Raw genomic sequence first — 22,213 nt, 5'->3', positions numbered from 1 at the left:
ATTGGCTTTAGTCGTACATATGGTAATTGCTTTTGCATTTTGCAAATGGTAAAACTGGTACAATACCAAATGTGGTGGTGGAGAGTGTGGTTGTTTAAACTGGTACTCCAAGGATACAAGTAGGTTTGCTATATTTTCAACCCTTGTTCTAAATGATGTTCCCATCATTTAGAACTGTTCATAGCACAACCTTGCTGAATGCTTCACTATAGAGAAATGCACAACTCTGCTGTTGTACTGTGCTCATATGCATCCCAATGGGGCAACTGTTTAACCCATATGTTAAATATCCTTTCTGGAAACTGAGAAACCTACATTATAGTCACAGAACAGTAATATCACATGTTGTGCTATGAACTGTTTGTTATGAAACCATGGAACCAATATTCTAATGAGGCCTGAGTTGTAAAACTGGTGAACCCATCCTTTAACACTGTCGTGAAATAACCCACACTGACACTTAACGCTGGAGAAATTAGTATAGAAAAGCTTCAAGTTTACCACTGTGGAAAACTTTGATATCAGATGTGACCTCTGAGCTACCTTAGTCCATAAATAGGAGAAGCTTATGCCATAGACACAAGGTTGTCTGAGCTGTGGTTCATTGTGAGCTCATAAACATCCTAAATGGCCTCATAAAATCTTATTGCTGTGAATTTATTACTCTTATTGCTCACTTCACAACTGATGATTATCTACCCTTTACACTACACCCCTGAGAGCTATTCTGCCCCAATAAATCTTAGGTTAGTGCTTAATAGCGGGAAGACAGCACTGCAGACGGTGGGACAGTGGGAACATACGTTGAAGCCAGCGGCCATTCTGCACTAGCAGAGAAAATTGGCAAACTAAACGATTGATTACAAGGCGGTCCTGGCTGTCTTCAAGCGGCATCGAATCAAGTTTTTATTTTTCGCGAGCAAAGAGTAAGTGAGCTTATTTTCCGAGCAGTTATTCCTGTTCCAGAGGCACTATGGGAAAAGGTTGCAGTGTCAGCAAGCTGTGTGTCATGTGCGTGGTCCTGGCCCTGGCCTCTGTGGGAACGATAGTTTCTTTGTGGACTATTGCCCTCACTGGCGATGCTGACGCTACACCTCCGTGGGACAGGTAAGGATCGCTCAGAGACACTACACCGTTAAGACTCAGTGAGACAATCGGGGGTTTTCAAATCACAAGCAATAAATCCACCACAATTAATTCACTTTTTGAAATGAATGACATGTCAGTTAAGTGATAAAAAGAAACTTGTAGAATAACAATGCATTTTTTATTTATATTTTCTGAGCTCTTGCACTTGATACATTGGCAATAAAAGTACCTTTTTTGAAATAGCATTCATATGTAGATGTGACGTGTGTATATCTGTACAGGTATATATAATTTATATATTTTATCATAAATCTTTTATTAATATATATATAATTTTAAAGGGCAATATTTAGACTTTCTAACTCAAATAAAATGGAAAAAATTGTGGTAATATTCTATTCTAAACTGATCTTATGTGACAGCTTTGGTGTTACTCCAAAACTGTGTTATTTAGGCAATACATCTTGTGCCTTTACACTTAGAAATAAAAACATAAAATGATATCTTCTTGTTCGAATGCATTTACATTCTGAACTATTTTTGACCCACAACCATTTATCCATATCTCATTATAAACTGTAAAGAACCGCTTCACGTAAGTTGCCAAGTACAAACTGCAACGCCTTGTGTCAGAACATCACCGACAACAATACTCAGCTGACTGAACTGGCAACTCACAGGTAGCACACACCTGATAATCACAGATGGATAAATGTGTAAAAAATACCTCCAAATGGTACTGACCTTGTCATCTGAATAGGTAATAGGTCATCTGAATTTCCCTCAAAAAAAACATTTTTTTTTTCTTTTAATTTTCCTCAGCTATCGTCTGCCGAAAACTTTGGTCCCGGACCACTACAATGTGACTCTGTGGCCTCGCCTCACCCCTGACCCCAAGACCGGCCGCTACCTGTTCACTGGTTAGGAGACACACTAGCTTCTTTATTCTGAGTGCACCAAAATATACACCGACAAGCCACAACCTTAAAACCACTGACAGCTGAAGTGAATAACATTGCTCATCTCCTTCCAATGGCACCTGTTAAGGGGTAGGATATATTCGGCAGCAAGTGAACAGTCAGTTCTTGAAGTTGATGTGTTGGAAGTAGGATTGGCAAGTGTACGGATCTGAACAACTTTGACAAGGGCCAAATTGTTATGGCCATTGATGCAAGTGGGGAGTGAAGTCTAGCCCGTCTGGTCCGATCCCACTGAAGAGCTACTGTAGCACAAATTGCTGAAAAAGTTAATGTTGGCTATGATAGAAAGGTGTCAGAACACAAGGTGCATCACAGCTTGCTGTGTATGGGGCTGTGTAGCCACAGACCGGTCAGAGTGCCCATGCTGACCCCTGTCCACTGCCAAAAGTGCCTACAAAGGGCAAGTGCGTGTCAGAATTAAAACCATGGAGCAATGGAAGAAGGTGGCCTGCTCTGATGAACACGTTTTCTTCTACATCATGTGGATGGATGGAGTCAGGTTCCGATCAAGCATCTCTGAGATGTGCTGGAACAACAAGCCTGATCCATGGAGGCCCCACCTCACAACTTACAGGACTTAAAGGATCTGCTGCTAACGCCAGATACCACAGAACCACTTCAGAGGTCTTGTGGAGTCCATGGCTCAACTGGTCAGAGCTGTTTTGGTGGCACGAGGGAGACAAAACATTGTTTTCTATGTTGTAATTAATTTCTAGGTTTATTATGGCTTTTATAAATACGTTATTTATCTATAGTTCATATATCATTAGGCTGTATATTGTCCCTCTCCCTTGTTCATAGTTTATTTTAGGTATATTGTTTGGTTTATTTAATTGAATATTTCAAGCTTTTTACATTTTCCAGCAATTTTTTGGGTTGCTACATATTGCCATTTTCTTATTTCTATGTTATTCTTATTACTTTATAATTATATTAATCATGGGATGAATAAAGTATCTATCTATCTATCTATCTATCTATCTATCTATCTATCTATCTATCTATCTATCTATCTATCTATCTATCTATCTATCTATCTATCTATCTATCTATCTATCTATCTATCTATCTATCTATCTATCTATCTATGTAATGTAGTCGTGGTCTCTACCTAACTGGGGCTGCCAGTGCAAAAAGACAAACGTCACAATTTTACATGACGATACTATCTATCTCCATTTGTCTGCTAGGTCATTCCAGAGTGGAGTTTGAGTGTGTGCAGGCGACGGATCTGATTGTAATCCACTCCAACAAGCTCAACCTCGACAGTCTGGAGAACAAGCACCTCGGCTCTCTCGCCAGTGAAGGTGGATTATTACGATGCTGCCGACGACCCCCTTATATTTCATTGCCATTTTACTGCCTTTAGAGAAGTATGGGTTTTGCATATTAGATTTGACCAATTTTTTTTTTACTGTACCGACGCACAATGTTTTTTTCTCTCCCTTCCACCTTTCTTTTCCCACTAAGGCAGCGCCTTTGTTCCTGGGATTAAGTCTTCCTGGCTGCAGACTCAGACTCAGTATCTGGTTCTACAACTGGATGGTACCTTAGTGAAAGGCCAGAGATACCAGCTGTACACAAAGTTCACGGGGGAACTAGCGGATGATTTAGCTGGCTTTTACAGGAGCGAATATGACGAGGATGGAGTTCAAAAGTAAGTGTGCAGTCTACAGTTTGTAAAGTAAAAAGTCAAAGCTTTAGCCATTTTCCCCGTTTCATTTGGAGTCAAAAATGCAACATGTAGTTGGTATTGTACAATACATTGGAATAAATAAAAAGGTATAAAACGAACTGGCCCCTACGGTGGCTCAGAGAGCTCAACGCACTGCAACTTAAGACAACACAAGCAAATGCGAAAAAGACAACCGCAAAACCACATTAAGGAAGTAAGCCACACGATTACGGAAGTAAGCCACACCGGATGCACTGATTTATCTGCAATAATATAAATTTAACTAAAATATTCGTGTCTGTAATTATATGTAAGAATTTAACAAGTAAAAACCTGGAACCGCAACTATCACAGAACAATCGCGCCGCGCGAAACCGCCATGTCCGAATCCTCCATCTGCTTTCTCCATGTAATAAATAAATAGAAAAAACAACTTTTATATCAATCCACAGTTTTTATGCAAGCCATTTGAGTGTGATGTTCCAGGGAAAGCGGCTTCTACCGGCTCCGTGATAGTGTAGTGAAGGCCCCAAAAGATTAAAATGTTTTGGGTGAAAAAGGGGATTCTCTCACTTTTGAGGGAATCCCTGCGAACGAATCAGTGATTCAGCGAATCAGTGACTCAATGTATCACTCATTTTTTATTCACTGAATCACTGCAAACGTGATTCTGAATTATGTTCGCTCGCAACTGACTGAGCTCTCAACAGAACTGACCGATGAACGGATCGTCTCAGGAAGTAATTCAGTTCAGTTTGTTCACCCAAAAGGTTCGAATCTATCGCGAATTTCACCACCCTATCACGGAGTCGGTAGAATTTGCTTTATCTGGAACATCACACTTAAATGGCTTGAATAAAAACTGTGGATTGATATAAAAGTTGTTTTTTCTGTTTATTAATTGCATGGAGGAACCAGATGGAGGATTTGGACATGGTGGTCTCGAGCTGCGCGATTGGTCTGTGATAGTTGCTGCTCCAGATTGTTACTTGTATAAATTCTTATATATAATTACAGAGACAAAATAATTTAGTTATACATTTTATTCCAGATAAATCAGTGCGTCCGGTGTGGCTCACTTCTGTAATCGTGTGGCTCACTTCCGGTTTTGGGGTTGTGTTTTCTGTTAATGCGGTTGTGTTTTCTGTTAATGCGGTTGTGTTTTCTGTTAATGCCGTTGTGTTAACTTGCTTGTGTTTTGTCTATTTGCATGTGTTTTCTTAAGTTGCAGGGCGTTGAGCTCTCAGGGCCCCCGTACTTTACTGTACTCTTCAGTTATAAAGTCACAGGAACGCCATAATATTTCTGTATAATTCCAATACGACATATAATAAATCACATGCAATTAGGGGACAGAGGACGCCATCATAGCAACTTCTCTTATTGCTCATAAAATCAGGAAGTATTTTCAGGTGTTGTAAAGTGTCTGAAGACACTGAATCAACAAATAAAAACCGGTGGAAACATACCACATCACAGACATACGTTTTTTTAGGGATTGTGCAAACACAGCGTCACAAAATTCTCAATATTTCTACCCGAAATAACTGTCGAGGCAAGAAGTGGTTTTGCACTAGGTTCATAGGAGATAACAGTAAATACTGACAGCCTCCTTGGTCTGTGCTGAGACCCAATTTCATCTCATGACATCGGGTGAGGGTGTGAAGTTGTTTATTTGTGTCGAAAGGATTGTCGCCACCTCCCAGATGCACCCGACTCACGCCAGGAAAACCTTCCCTTGCTTCGATGAGCCGGCGCTGAAAGCCATTTTCCACATAACTGTCATCCACCCACCCGGGACAATAGCTCTGTCCAATGGCATAGAGGAAGGTCAGTGGAGGCTTGTTTTATTATTTGGCGTATTTTCTGGATTATTGTTAGGTTTATATTATTGTTTATTGTTAAAGTTATAGTATATTTACCCCCCCCCCCCCCCCCATTTTTCTGGCATTTTATTTTCTTGGTCATTGCTTATTTTTTTGGTTTATTTTATTGTTTCTCATTTGATTATTGTATATTGCTAATTTGTATTGTTAATTTCATATTTTTCTTTAGCTTGAGTTTGTATTGTTAGGTTTATTTATATTGTTTATTGCTATCTATCTATATCTATCTATCTATCTATCTATCTATCTATCTATCTATCTATCTATCTATCTATCTATCTATATCTATCTATCTATCTATCTATCTAATACATAGAACTTAACTTTATTTTTAGATGCTTGGATTGATCCAGGACTACAAATACAATAACATTTACAAATTGGATTTTTCAAATTCATGTTATAATAATTACATTCACCCGTGTTTCGCTAAAACAATAACTATATCATATGTTTTCTCAATATATATTTCCAACATATACACCTTTCAGCCACAACATTAAAACCACTGACAGGTGAAGTGAATAACATCACTCATCTTGTCCCAGTGGCACCTGTCAAGGGGTGAGATATATGAGGCAGCAAGTGAACAGTCAGTTCTTGAAGTTGATGTGTTGGAAGCAGGAAAAATGGGCAAGCATAAGGATCTGAGCGACTTTGACAAGGACAAAATTGTGATGGCTAGACGACTGGGTCAGAGCATCTCCAAAATGGCAGGTCTTGTGGGGTGTTCCCGTTATGCAGTGGTTAGTACCTTCCAAGAGTGGTCGAAGGAAGGACAACCGATGAACCAGCAATAGGATCATGGACGCCCATGGGCATGGGGAGCGAATGTCCGTCCGTCTGGTCCGATCCCGCAGAAGAGCCACTTTTGCACAAATTGCTAAAAAAGTTAATGCTGGCTATGATAGAAAAGTGTCAGAACACACAATGCATTGCAGCTTGCTGCGTATAGGCTGTGCAGCCACAGACCGGTGTGACCAAGTGCCCATGCTGACTCCTGTCCAGCACTGAAAGCGCCTACAATGGGCACGTGAGCGTCAGAACTGGACCATGGAGCAATGGAAGAAGGTGGCCTGATCTGATGAATCACATTCTCTTTTACATCATGTGGATGGCGGAGGTTAGGTTTCGATCCGATCGAGCATCTGTGGGATGTGAAGCCCGATCCATGGGGGCCCCAACTTAAAGGATCTGCTGCTAACGTCTTGATGCCAGATACCACAGGACATCTTCAGAGGTCTTGTGGATTCCATGCCTCAACGGGTCAGAGCGGTTTTGGCGGCATGAGGGGGATCTACACAATATTACGGTTGTTAGTGGTGGTTTTAATGTTGTGGCCGATCGGTGTATGTATACGCTATACTGTAGATACAATACATACTGACATAAACAATCAGCCACCAGTCCAGAAAATTAAGATGTAATCAGTATAAAAAAAATGAACTATTGAACACATCATTTCAAGGTATCACAGGCCTTTCCCTAAATGATGAATGCAAATTTTGTGTTTCCTCCTCTAGAGATTACCAACTCCAGTATTGCCGGGTCGGCAGTGACAATGACCAGGTTTGAGCCCACCAAGAGAATGTCCTCTTATTTGTTGGCCCTCATCGTATCTGACTACAAGTCCCTGCAGGCTCAGCAAGGCGACACGCTGGTAAAGGCCACAGTGCAAATTTATCCAGGGCTGCCAAGTTTAAACAAATGTTCAGAGTAAATTTACGGGGAGGGGATGCATGCGTGACGCAGTAGAGTGAGCACGGTTGTGCATGCATGTTCACGTAACGTGCGTAAAGGATCTCCCGCAAGTTGAACAGTGATGGGCACCAAGCATGTGCGAGTGAGGAAAAAGAAAATTAATTTTAATTATTTTGGAATTGTCAGCATGAGAAATACGTATGAGCTTGTGAACTGGTTTGAAATGCATGCGTCTCGCGGTCAACGCGTGAGACTTGGCAGCTCTTTTTATATGTCCCAAAAACTACTTAAATTTCAATGATGCCTAGATAGGTTTATAGTTTAAGGGGTGTTAAGTGAAGCACTCATATTTTGATTATATCTGTTGAAAGATGGCCTGTTCGACTTTGACCAATTTCCCATGATTTTCTTGGTTTACCGGAACTGGTTTAAGAATACATGCAACCCCAACATTCGAGAAATGGAAATCTTTTTGAACCCAGAAAACTGTGGACCTTTATCAATCCCAGAAAATTGCGGACCTTGATTCAGTCTAGTTCGACACTACAGCTAGTGAAGGCAAGGTGTCATTGAATATTTGAATATCAAGAAATATTTTAATGGATGCATATTTGTCTGATAGGTTTGTCCAAATGTAAGCATCTTAGCCACACTAACACACACGCATACAGCATAGTGCCAAAATAGTCCCCGCAAATGAGTGCAGCATGTGCTTTTCCCCCCCCGTTATTTCTGAGGTCAGTTTTCGAAATAGAAAACAGAGTGTGAAGTGAAGTTAAAATAGCATCATTTTGCAGTAAACTTGGTTCATGAACAATCGATATACGTTTAAAAGTACATTTGATTAATTCAAATTAATCATAATTGTGTTTGCAGATCCGTATCTGGGCACGCAGGAGGGCTATTGAGGAGGGACAGGGAGGCTATGCCCTCAATCTGACAGGTCCCATATTAGACTTTTTCCAACAGTACTACAACATTTCCTACCCGTTGTCCAAGTCTGGTGAGTCTAGTGTTTTTTTTTTGTTATTTATTTTACAGAGCTTATCTCAGAGTCGTCAGATTATTAAATCAGTAGGATCATTTTGTTAAAAAATATTTGATCCTTTTCTTATAAGAAACACAAATGTATGAAGCATATGCATTCTGCATGTGCTCCTCTATATGCTGTTTCCAGCTAAATAAAATGTTACTCACTGTAACTTCTCCTTTTCGCATCAATTGGAACATCCAAATTTTAAATCATTGATCTAGCCTTACACGCCATAATACAGTTCCCAAACCAGGAACTATGCACAGGGTTACATTTTGACCCTCTGAATATATTTCTAACCTAAAATGAAACTTCTTTAACTATCCACTCCAATCATATTTAGTAGTATATGGGTCATTCCATGAATTGGTGCCATTTGGGTCCACAGTCTATAAAACACAATAATCTTCCAACATGTCTGCCAAGCTAAAAACATGAATTTAAAGTTTTTTTATTAACAAACTATATGAGAACATGTTACTTAAAGTGAATAATCATATCAATCATATCACAATAATAATATTATTTTTCAAAAGAAAGACTTTATTTTCATGTCCGTATGTAGAGTCATGGAAGTTCACCAATATTACAGAATAAAATATGCATTACCATCACAACTTTGTTATATTTTCAAGTAAATCTGTTTTCCCATCCACACAGCACATATTAATTACATATAAAAACATTATTTGTAATTGAAATAAGATGATTTATTTGTGTCCCTCAGTTTTGCTTTCCCCCGTCACATCCTCAAAAACAAACTGTTGCTTACAGTGGCATCATAAAGAGAAAGTGACATAATTTAAGACCTATTTAAGATAAATTAAAAAAGCCGGTAAATTTCATTATTGATAATTTGATGGGGTCTATCAAGCATTACCTTTCCACCCCGTCACTGATAATAGATAGAGATAAAAGTTTTTAAATAAATTCTTTGTGATATTTACAAAATAATTGAATTATTAACTAATAAATATCAGCTAATGAATTTAACCCTGAGTACATTTTTTCTGTGGTGGCCATTATGATGAAATTTTCTACCCCCACCCCCCCCATCACCAGTAATTGTAAATGGATGATAAAAATAGGGCTTTTGTGTCTGGGGTGGGAAAATGTTTTCTGGTAGGTTTAACATGTATGTTAAATGATGAATATTAGATATTCTGAAAAAAAAAAAGGCCAAATGGCATTGATCATGGAATGACTCATATTCTACATTTCAATTGTGCAACGAATGTGTAATTAATACGTATTTACAAATGTAAACCAAATGTACTTACATTTATCCTATAAAATAATCTTGATTATTTTCTGCTTTGCAGATCAAATAGCTCTGCCGGACTTCTATTTCGGGGCGATGGAGAATTGGGGCTTGGTGACATACAGGGAAAGCAACTTGCTGTATAATCCCCTGACGTCTTCCAATAGAAATAGAGAGACCACAGCCACCATAATTGCTCATGAACTGGCCCACATGGTGAGCCACCTTTCTTTCTTTTGTGTTTTTTTGTTTGTTCATTCCTTCTTTTCTTTTTGCTTTGATTTCCCAGTCCGTACGGCTAGCCTTGTTTTTTTTCTTGTTCAACTCTTAATTCTGAAGTCAATCCCAACCATATAGTGGGCCATGGGCGCTGGTAGGTCATGGGCTGAAATCAAATATTTGGTAGATTCATTTTTTTTTGCCAAGGAAGAACGGAGCTCCACCACTAATGTGTTTTGACTTGAAACGATGGGTTAATCGATCGATGAACCGATCCACCTATCGGTTGCTGGATGTCGCTGCTCTCTCCTGGACAGTGGTTCGGGAACCTGGTGACTCTGAGGTGGTGGAACGAGGTTTGGCTCAACGAGGGTTTCGCCTCCTATGTGTCTTACCTGGGGGCTAACTACGCTGAACCATCGTGGAACGTGGTAAGGATGTTCACTGGGTCAGATTCAATGTAAATATCTAAAATAATTGAAATACAAAGGCCAGCGGTTCTCCACTGGTTGGTACTAATCCTGTTCCCAACTGTTGCGCTGTTGTGAAGCTAATCAGGTTGTCACTTGTTACACCCAAAGCTTACTGGTCACTGTTTTCAACAGTACAGTACTTCTGATGTCCGACATTCTTTCTATTGAACAGTATGTACTTTGGATATGACCAAGGAATTGCATTTGTTTTTGTAGATGTTTGCCTTTTTTTCATCCATCTAGCACCAACTATACATTAATGACACTGAATGATTATAAGGCTATGTCCCATCCAGAAAGACTTGATCGTACTGGATGACATCCATAGGGTGTTTGCTGTGGATGCTCTGGCCTCCTCCCACCCGCTGTCCTCCAGAGAGGAGAATGTTCTGCAGCCAGACCAGATCATTGAGCAGTTTGATGCCATCTCGTACAGTAAGGTACACAACGGAGTCCTTTGGTCGTACATCGGGAAGTTCTGAGACTGAATTGGTTACTGCTACTCTTGACAGAACGCAGCCCTACCTAATGGTTCTCATTATCTATTCCCAGGGTGCGGCGGTGCTGAGGATGCTTTCAGATTTCCTCTCTGAGCCTGTCTTTGTCCAGGGGCTCAGTGTAAGTATTTATACACACCGGTTTACGTATATTTGCATTAGATGGTAACTTTTCGGTATTAACTAAATATACTCTTTTTTAAATTTACAAACCCCAATTCCAATGAAGTTGGGATGTTGTGTAAAATGTAAATAAGAACAGAATACAATGATTTGCAAATCCTTTTCAACCTATATTCAACTGAATACACAACAAAGACAAGATATTTAATGTTCAAACTGATAAACCTTATTGTTTTAAAAAAAATATTCACTCATTTTGAATTTGATGCCTGCAACACATTCCAAAATAGCTGTGACAGGGGCATGCTTACCACTGTGTTACATCACCTTTCCTTTTAACAACACTCAACTGAGGGAACTGAGGACACAAATTGTTGAAGCTTTGTTGGTGGAATTCTCTCCCATTCTTGCTTGATATATGACTTCAGTTGCTCAACAGTGCGGGGTCTCCGTTGTCGTATTTTGTGCTTCATAATGCGCCACACATTTTCGATGGGAGACAGGTCTGGACTGCAGGCAGGCCAGTCTAGTACCCGCACTCTTTTACTACGAAGCCACGCTGTTGTAACACATGCAGAATGTGTCTTGGCATTGTCCTGCTGAAATTAGCAGGGACTTCCCTGAAAAAGACGTTGCTTGGATGGCAGCATATGTTGCTCCAAAACCTGCATGTACCTTTCAGCATTAATGCTGCCTTCACAGATGCTGGCTTTTGAACTTTGCGCTGATAACAATCTGGATGGTCCTTTTCCTCTTTGGCCCCGAGGACACGACGGCCATGATTTCCAAAAAACAATTTGAAATGTGGACTCGTCAGACCACAGCACACTTATCCACTTTGCATCAGTCCATCTCAGATGAGCTCAGGCCCAGAGAAGCTGGCGGCGTTTCTGGGGGGTGTTGGTATATGGCTTTCGCTTTGCATGGTAGAGTTTTAACTTGCACTTGTAGATGTAGTGACAAACTGTGTCGACTGACTGGTTTTCCAAAGTGTTACTGAGCCCACGTGGTAATATCCTTTACAGAATGATGTTTTTTAATGCAGTGCCGCCTGAGGGATCAAAGGTCACGGGCATTCAATGTTGGTTTTCGGCCTTGTCGCTTACGTGCAGAGATTTCTCCAGATTCTCTGAGTCTTTTGATGATGTAATGGACTGTAGATGATGAAATCCCTAAATTCCTTGCAATTGCACGCTGAGAAACATTGTACTAAAACTGTTGGACTATTTCCTCACGCAGTTGTTCAGAAAGTGGTGAACCTGGCCCCATCCGTGCTTGTGAACGACTGAGCCTTTCGGGGAAGCTCCTTTTATACCCAATCATGACACGCACCTGTTTCCAATTAACCTGTTCACCTGTGGAATGTTCCAAACAGGTGTTTTTTGAGCAGTCCTCAACTTTCCCAGTCTTTTGTTGCCCCTGTCCCAGATTTTTTGGAACGTGTTGCATTCATCAAATTCAAAATGAGTGAATATTTACAAAAGAACAATGAAGTTTATCAGTTTGAACATTAAATATCTTGTCTTTGTAGTGTATTCAATTGAATATAGGTTGAAAAGGATTTGCAAATCATTGTATTCTGTTTTTATTTACGTTTTACACAACGTCCCAACTTCATTGGAATTGGGGTTTGTACATACTTTAAACAGCAGAGGGCAGAATCGCCAATCCAACTTTGTATATTTATATGATAGCAGTGGGGAAATGGCTGTTAAATTAGCCAAAGGCTAAACAGCAACTCTGCATCCTACAACAAGGAAAGCTGGAAAAAGATAGAACGCAGTGCATTGGAATTGAAAAACATTTAAAATAATTATATTCATTCAAGCATCATCTTTTAAAAGTTGAATAATTTCACAAAATATATTATTGACGCTTCAAACTATATAAGAAAGATAAAAATGAATGGAAATAAACTAAGAAGAAATAAACAATAAGAAATATATAATCTTGAAATTGTTCTTTAACATTAAATTCATGTTAATGTTAATTCATTGCACATTGAACTCTGAAAGAAAAGAAGGAATCTTCCACGATTATAATTTGTTTCCGTGTTCACTTTCTGTGCAACTGTCAAAAATATTGTGACTGTGTTGAACTGTACTGTACTTTATTAGCTTATTCCTGTTTTTAATTTATTTCATTCTTTTAACTATTTTATTGTTCTACTTTGTAAATGAATTTTGCATGTCATGTATGAAGTTGCTATACAAATAAAGTTTAGTATTATTATTATTACTATTGTTATTATTATTATTACAACTGTGAATCCCGTACTGCGTATCATACTGAACCTCAGTGATGCAAGAGTCGCTAATGATTTATTCGTAGCCAAGAAATATTTTAAATGACTTGGGAGTTGTGACTCCCAACCAACAACTCGTTTGAACAAAAGAATTGTTCGTTCGCGACTCTGTAACTGCAGGCAGACACGCGGGCTGAGACTCTTATCTCAAACGAAAACAGACATAGAGTCGTGAGCAAAGCACGCTCCCCTTTCAGCCAATGACTGTGTCTGATTTCCACTTTGCATCCTTCCTAAATAAATAACTTTGACAGAACTTAATGATTCTTGTAACAATTCCATTCACAATTTGGAGCTGAACGGACTCTTGTGGCTCGTTAAGCAAACTGAATCAAACCGACGAAGAGTCAAAAGATTTAACAAATCATTTTAGTGTGTTGTTGCACCCCTACTTATTAATGAGAATTCAATGAAGTTGACTTTGCGTTTTGACAGCAGGTAGGTTTTAAAAAAAATGTTTTATTCATGATTGTTGCCTTTTATTTTTCTCCAGAGCTACCTCAATCATTTTGCCTACAGCAACACAGTAGGGGCGGACTTGTGGGAGCATCTGCAGATGGTAAGAACCTTTGTCCCTGATGTTGTTCACTCCTGATGTTGTTCACGCCAGTTTATGACCTACCCCTTCTGTGGTCCCCAATGCACAAAGCTTTTTTTCTTTCTTTTTTAATAATTTGGCAATTTAAGTATAGATAGGGAAGAGAGTTTTAGATTTCCTAAAACCAAGTATCAACCCTGTGGGGATTGTAAGTTGAGGCGTAGTTGAAAAGATGGTAGGTGATTTATAACCTCACATTGATTATTTTGGAGCCTTAGACTGATATCTAATTTCACAATTTTATTCATCCGGCCTTTTGCTTTAGCTTTATTTTCGACACTACACAGAAGATTTGATACAAATGATCCCAAATGCTACCAATTTGTTGCAGAAAGCCTGGTCTGCTCATGTCCTGTAGCTGTGTACACACTTCTTTTTCAAATATAATTTTTAGGGCTGTACACAACTAAGAATTTTGTCAGTTGAATCGGATTTGGATGTTCAATGCAAATATTTGACTATTCGCCGGCGGCAGCCAGGGTGGGGAAGTTCGGCCCTTCCTATAGGCAAGATAGGCGGCCGCCTAGGGCGCCATCATGAGGCAGGGCGCCTAGAGTGAGCGACTGGGGCGCATTTTGTGCTCCTGTCTCCCCCAGTACAGACGATGAGTGCGCCAGCGATGGGGTGCCCGCGATTGCCGCGTCAGAAGTGTATTTTTATTTTATTTTACGTCGCCTTATTGAACAAAACCGTGCGTAATCGGGACACTTTTGCCATGACTCTCTCCCTGATCACCCACTTTCAATGTGTTATGTGCAGAAAATTATCTTAACAAGTCTGTGAGTCGTGCCCTGTTCCTCTGTTCCCCACACAGTGTTTAGTTGTTTTAATGGGAGGAACAGAACTTGGCTCTTTGCCATCGGGACGCACAGAGTGCCGTGTCCGGATGGGGACAATTCACACATTTAAAAAATATATTTATGATTCCCCTTATTTATGATTCCTCATTGAAATGTTTTCCCTGTGCATTTTGTAAGCTTTCATCCTTTTTATCCTGTTGTTGTAATGCACACTGACTGAAAAGAACCCCCATAAAAACGACTGCTCGGCTTGAACAAACTCAGTCAACTGACTGGTTTCAACTGATGATTCGACTCATCGACTTTCAGGGGGCAGGCGGCTAATACTTTTCTTGCATTTTTAATTATTTTTTTAAAGGCAGTGCAGGCTCGAGGTGTGGCCCTTCCTGGCAAAGTTGATGAAATCATGAACCGCTGGGTGCTCCAGATGGGTTTCCCTGTGGTTACCATAGATACAACCACAGGTGGCATTTCCCAGAAACACTTTCTGCTGAACGCTGAATCCAACCACAAATCCACTTATAAGTAAGTTGCGTTACCGCTGCAAAATATAAACACATCTATAAACAACTGTAAACGTTGATTTAATGTCATGCATCCATGCAATGTTTCATATTTGACCAAAAAGGTCACTAGTAGCCAAAGTGTCAATAAGTCACCAAATCCATGCCTACTGGAAAACACCAATATAGGTTGAGCTGTCATTGCAGAAATATAAAATGTACATTTATTATTTACCAATATGACTACACAGCTGAGACAGAGTAGAATTTTTTTATTTTTTCATTTCATTCTTTATTCCATTTTATATATTATTTTCATTTACATGGACTTGAAGAAGTTATACAATCCAGAATACATTCTCATACACTTTTTCTTGCTGACCACCTCACATGGGATAATATATTTTCATTACTTTTAACCTTCCATCCATTCATCCATCCTACTTTCTTCAACGCACCAACTTATAATTCAGGTATTAACAAAATTCCTAATGGAATTATACGTTTGACTTATTTGCTATTGTTTTTCTTGAATGAATTTGAAATTTCTTGAATTATCACTCCTTTATTAATTATCTTTCAGCTATGAGTGGCTGATTCCCATCAGGTGGATGAAGTCTGGAGGGGAACAGAAACACTGGTGGTTGATGGAGCAGACAGGTATTAAATCAAATTGATCAAACATTTTTCATTGAAATCTAATTGAAATAGTGACTGCTTGCAATCTTTAGGTTTTTGGCACCTTACTGTAAGAGGAGTTTTTCTCCTCAGCGGTCTTGAACAGGCATACTTTTCCCATCACACTTTGACGACCAAGCTCAGTCAGGGTTTGAACGCCAGAGTAAGAGATCTACTACCTGGTGGCAATTGATCACATTAAGTAGTGACAGAGGCCTGCATCTCCCAGTAAGGAGATTCATGCAGTGATTGATCCATTCACAAGGGCATTTAGTCAACTGCCTTATAAGCATCCCGCCCATATACACTTGTTTTATTCTAGTCCAACATGTGCTCTGACCTGATGTACATTCAATGCAAAATGTCTGCCTGGCAAATTTCCACTCCCCTGAATATTCTGTATCTCTTGGAGAGATTTTTCATTGCATATAGGAACTTACACTATTTAATAGTGCGCATATTTATATAACTGCAACTTTCATTCTCTCAAAGCGGTAAACATTGCTATGAAGACTGACGCTGAGTGGGTTCTTGGCAACATCAATGTAACTGGCTATTACAGGGTAAACTATGACTCTGGTAATTGGGAAAGGCTTCTTGCTCAACTCCATGCTGACCACCAGGTAATCGTCTCCAGTCGGGATTTAAATCTCTGATCACACCATTTGTTTGAGATCATTCAGATTACTTCCAATTTTGCTGTTGTTTCCTCCACATTGCACTTTATTTGTTATGCTTACTTTTTCTCCGAAAACATTTAAAATCCAATTTGACATGAAGACAAGCATATCTCTTTGGCAGGTGATACCACTGATCAACAGAGCCCAGCTTTTGGATGATGCCTTTAATTTGGCCAGGTAGGTCTTTGCTTGAGGTCATAGTATTTTCCATAGTTAAAATGCAAGCTTTAGAACCCCTCTGAGAATTTCACATGAAGCAAACCATATCAGCCATATTTAATTCTATTGAGTTGCCATTGTCTTTGAACACTAAGACCCCAACATTTTTGTCCATGTCAATAACAAAGCACATCTCAAGTGGCGGCAGTATTGAAGTAAATACAACCCAGACAAGAACTTTTTGTCTTTGGTATGAGGACCTTGTTCATTTCTAAAGACTTAGAAGATAATTGAAACATACAACATGTTAACAATTATACCACAGAACATCTGAACATAATCGTTGTGAATAATAAAATAAAATACTTGTAATGCTATGCACCAATAAGCTACGGAAACTCAGCAAATGTAAAGTTTAAGAGTTGTATGCATTGAAACATGACATCTTCTGGCATGTACTTTACAATGTATTGAGCATGAAGACATAGTAACGTGGTCATTTCTCAAGACTGTTGTCAAATGATCAGTTCATGAATGGAGAAAGATTTTGTGAATAATAACTGGCATATTTGCAATCAATCCTCAGAAATAAGATTGCCATTTTGACTGGGTTCAGCACTGGTGCCTAACATGCGCCCAACATGCGCGTGCCCAACATAACAACATTATGCACAGTGAAAAAAGAAAACAGCCAGAATAAGTGGCTCGGTGACAAATTTAATGTAACATCTTCTGGCCAGTCAAACTGGAATTTTGGATGGGCACTGTGAGCTCACTGGTAGTTGAACATGGGACATAGTGCACCCTAAGTGAGAAGCATACCAGTAGCCCAATGAGCCAAGCACTGCTGGCTGCCATTGCAAAAAAAGAGTCATTTTGATGGTTAAAGAACAACTATTGTAGTTGTATAACAAAAATAACACACTACTCATGAAATTGTATGGTTGATAAATATTTACACAACTCAATTTACTTACACAACCCATAACCCAAACCGTATAGAGATGCATATAATTCAATTTAATTTGGGTGTATTGTATTTTCTACTTCTCACCAGGTGAACAGTGAAGGATACTAAGCCACCGCAAGTGAGGAAATACACACGTAGAATTTAAAAAATTGCGATTTTCACTTATTTTTGGAGAGAGAAACTGATCCCTTTTTGGTATCGATCCTATTGACGCTAGAATCGATCTTCAAAACAAGACAAAGTGGGTAGTAGTATCAGTACTTTTGGTATCGATCTGCCACCCATAACTTATATGTTTGTAAACATTTCAATTTCAACCCCTTGAGCAGTTGAGACATTAGGAACATTATATGTTAAAGCAGCACTATGTATCATATATTACATATTTGGGATTGGGCGCCCCTACACGACACTCTCGTAAAATTCTGTCCATTGGTGTCTGACAATAATTATTTTAATGGACCAATTTGAACCTTATCAGTCACGTTTCAATAACAGTATGTTACAATTGCAAATTGTCAATTTGTAGTTGATCTTTTAAATTTTTTATTTTAAGGCAAAAAAATTACCGGAGCAAAATATCTAATCTAGGAAGAGACGTAGTGCCGTTCTCCATATTACAAGTCAGTTAGCTAACTTGAGAAAGTAAGGATCAAGCTTGTCAGGACGTGTGGATTTGTTAGGATCCAGTTGCTTTAAAGCTCTACAGACCTCTATCACATCAAGAGGAGTAAAATTGAATGGTTGAAGCATAGAATTAATTGGGGGTGGGGAAGAGTGAACCCTCTGCTCATTATCTGTTTTGGATCTGGATGTAAAGACTCAAATAAAAAAAACAGAAAAAACAAAGTATTCATTGAAGCAGTTAAAAATGGCTGATTTATCATTCGAGTAGATGAGCCTTTTATAGAGCAGGCTGGCAGCTCATTCGTGCTTACACTCCTAAATGAAGATTTTATTACTTTTGGAATTTCTTTGGATAATTTAGGTTACTAGTAGTTTTAGAAAGGTAGAACTCCGATTGAGCCTTTTTGATGAGAGAGGTAAAGCGATTTAAGACCTTTTTTACCAAGCTGTCTAAAAATCAGCCGGTCTGCCTGGGATCTGGATTTTCTTTCAAGCACAGGGGCGGCACTAGGGGAGAGCTTGGGGGGGCTCGAGCACCTCCAAGAAAGGCCATAGCACCCCCTCTCAAGAAATTTTGTAAGTTCTTCCCAAATTTCATTTTTTCAATTAATAAAATAAATTGTTAGACTGTGTGACATGATCTGGTCCTATTAATAGAAGATGGCCCTACCTATTAATAGATGACACCCCCCCCCCCCCCAGTAATACATTATTTACGGTACGTCCGCTAGTGATGCACACAGGATGGAAGTTACATCTTCCAGATGGCCGCATTTTCAAGGCAGAAGTCCATCTATGCAGCAGACAGTGACCAATTTCATCTAACGAGTCTCCTAAAACAAGTTTAGCGATGGGAGATTAGCTCGAACAGGAGGAGAATCAGTTTGATGATGACAGGGCCAACGTGGATGCCAACATGGATGCCAATGTGGATGTTAAGGTGGATGTAAGCCAACATGCACAGCAAAGTCAAAGATGTCCAATTCTTAAAGCATACTGTTCACAGACATTTGGGACTCAGCAAAGGAGTTTTAATCAAAGCTGGTTTGAGCAATATGTTATATATAGCATCACCAAAGATGGAGCTTTCTGTTTTGAATGCAGGCATTTTTTATGACCAGGTCAGCACTGATTTCATTTGTAGTCATCCTTCACCATAACTTCCAAAACTGGTGAAAAGCTACAGCAAAGTTTCAGGCTCAAAACATAAGGGTGGGGCACAAAATTTAAATGGAGGCATGGATAGAAGGCATGAAGCAAGAAGATTAAGACTAGCTTGATAAGGGACATTCAGCACTTGTCAAGGAAAATCGGCAGTACATGAAGGCGGTGGTGGAGAGTTTGCGCTACACAGCTTGACAAGGCATCGGTCAGCGAGGCCACGCTGAGCAGTAATTCGTTAGGGGGGACTTCATTGAACTGCTGCATGTGCTCGGTATGTTTTACAGTACAGTAGCCAAAACGATGGCCAACAACAAGTCCCAATCCGCCCTGACGCCCTGGAGGAGAATGTAAGTGGGGCCGCTGCCCCCGACCCCAGGACCCACGTGGGACTCATTGGGTCCCCAGCTCGTCCTGGCGCCCTGGATGGGAATGGCTGGGCCTCCGCTACACCCATTGGTGTCGCGGGACACCCCTTTTCTTTCCCGCACAGTCCCCCTCACGCTGTCCCGGGGGAGGGTGGATGCCTACCATTGTGGAAAATCAGGGAGCTGCGCAGACGTCTGGGCACGAGCGCAGTCACTGAGGGCGGCTCGACCATGGCCGCTGGGACTGTCCCTGAATGGAACTGTCCCTGAATGGAACTCGGCCAGGTGGTCTGGGTTGCCGAGGTGGTCTGGGTTGGTCGGGAAGGGGCCTACCAAGTACCGGTAAAGCTACAATAGGGTAGACATAAGGCTTTGGTGGACTCGGGCTGTTCTCAGAGGATGGTCCAGTAAAGCCTGGTTCGACACAGGGCTTTGGTCGAAGTGTGATTTTGGAAATTGGTTGTGTGCATGGGGACATTCACAGATATCCGATGGTGCAGCTCAAAATCGGTCACAAGATGGAGAAGCATACGGTGAAGCATACGGTTCCCACCTGTTGCACTTTCTGATTTTGGGCACAGACTGGTCAGGGTTTGACGCTTTGACAAGAGAGGCTGGGGGAGTGCGCTTACAGTTGGTAGGGAGATGTGAGTGTTGTGTGGCACATGGAGGCGTCGTTGGCAGGCACGATGGGTGGGGGAGTGGGGGAATCCCAAGTGGGATCGTCCCCAATCCCCTTGAGCCTCCCCATGGACCATTTTCTGCTGGAGCAGTTGCGGGACGATACCCTACGCGGGGTCTTTGAGGGGGTAATTCAAATCGATGCCATATTGATGCGCCCAGAAGCCGCACTCACTCACCTGTATTTTTCGGCGAATTAGAGTCAAGTTATATTGAGTGAGCCATGACACTCAGACAGGAGAGGAAATAACCCAGTTGTTGGTCCCGAAGAGCCGCCGGGTTAATGCTTTTCCAGGCGGCTCACCTAACCCGATGGCCAGTCACCTGAGACAAGATAAAACACTCCAGCGGATAATGGCCGCTTCTTTTGGTCAGGCATTTGGGCACATATACTCAACTGGTGCTCCGCATGTCCTGAGTGCCAATTAGTCAACCCTCGTTCTACCCCCCTACCCCTAGTCGAGGTCCCGTTCAAAAGACTCGGTATGGACCTCATCGGGCCGTTAGACTGCAGTGCTCGCAGGTATCGTTGTGTGTTAGTCCAAGTGGAATATGCAACCCCATGCCCCAAAGCAGTGCTCCTGCGCAGTATTACATCCAAAAGTGTGATGAAGGCGCTGTTTCAGATCATCTCCTGAGTTGGGACTCCAAAGGAAATACTGAGCAACCAGGGCACTTCCTTTATGTCACGTACACTTCTGGAACTATACTAGTTACTGGGCATCCGCTCAATTCGGACCAGCGTTGACCACCCCCAGACCGACGGTCTGATGGAGCGCCTTAATAAAACGCTGAAAAACATGATTCGGAAGTTCGTTTACGAAGATAGCCATAATTGGGACAAGTGGTTGGACCCCCTGTTGTTTGCAATGCGGGAGGTTCACCAGCCTCCACGGGATTTTCTCCCTTTGAACTACTCTTTGGCAGGAGACCCCAGGGGGTGCTAGAATTAAAGAAAACTGAGAGGAAGGTCCGAGCACCAGTAACAAGATGCAGTATGTTAAGGACCTGAGAGCAAAGTTAAACTCGCTGGGGCAGTTATCACAGAGGAATTTGCTCCTAGCTCAGGAACGACATGACAGGGGGGCTTGAACAATTTGCAACAGGAGACAAGGTAAGGCTGTTGCTAAAATATTAAGTGGCATGGGCCTTTTGTGGTCACACGGCAGGTTGGAGAGGTCGATTATGAGGTCGAAGGGTCTGACAGGCAGGGGGCAACACAGATTGTTCAGTGCCCCAGCCACCTTTCAGAGACTCATTGACCTAGGCCTACCTAGATGACGTAATCATTCACAGCTACACCTGGGGATGGCATATGCAGCATGTGGGCGCAGTTCCTGAGTCCCTGAGGCAGACGGGCCTCAGTGCCAACCCAAAGAAGTGTGCCATGGGACGGTGGGAGGTACAGTATCTGGGGCACCCATTTGTTGAAGGCCTGGTCAGACCCCAGCTTGAGGGGGGGGGGTCAGCTGTCAGCCGGACAGCTCCCCGGCCTAAGTCTCGAGGTGAAGGTATGTGGTAGATCAAGGGGCGCCATGGCTTCCTTTCCGTAACCACCCAGCTGCCCTGAATCAGCCGAATCAACGCCTGATTGGTCTGATCAGGGGCAGGGAGCTTTCTTAATGTTTGTCTGTCTTGCAGAGAGGGATTGGCGCACGGGCTCGTCAGCCATCCAGGAGCCAGAGTGAAGCATCATTCCTCATGCTCCCAAACTCATTATTGTTTATTATTCATCCTTTTGGACAG

At 41.1% G+C, this 22,213-nt stretch overlaps 2 protein-coding genes across 2 annotated transcripts in view; both read left to right on the top strand.

Moving 5' to 3' along the window:
• Positions 1-22,213, top strand: part of LOC307231577 (aminopeptidase N-like) — a gene marked incomplete at both ends in the record, with an annotated part of 43,455 nt that overhangs the window by 16,152 nt on the left and 5,090 nt on the right. The gene's annotated exons all lie outside the window — the stretch shown is intronic.
• Positions 974-20,355, top strand: LOC307231556 (aminopeptidase N-like; the record flags this gene model as incomplete). The annotated part of the gene is made up of 16 exons (XM_080002321.1): positions 974-1,107; positions 1,912-2,009; positions 3,260-3,376; positions 3,540-3,726; positions 5,432-5,574; positions 7,154-7,290; positions 8,208-8,334; positions 9,687-9,841; positions 10,162-10,275; positions 10,614-10,757; positions 10,870-10,935; positions 13,736-13,801; positions 14,999-15,165; positions 15,727-15,803; positions 19,912-20,128; positions 20,271-20,355. 16 exons carry the CDS (start codon positions 974-976, stop codon positions 20,353-20,355), a joined length of 2,034 nt encoding a protein of 677 aa, XP_079858447.1.

Source organism: Zeus faber, assembly GCF_960531495.2.
Source record: "Zeus faber genome assembly, chromosome: 6".
NCBI lineage: Eukaryota > Metazoa > Chordata > Actinopteri > Zeiformes > Zeidae > Zeus > Zeus faber.
The sequence above is the reverse complement of the archived record's forward strand: the minus strand, read 5'-3'. Positions and strand labels throughout refer to the sequence as shown.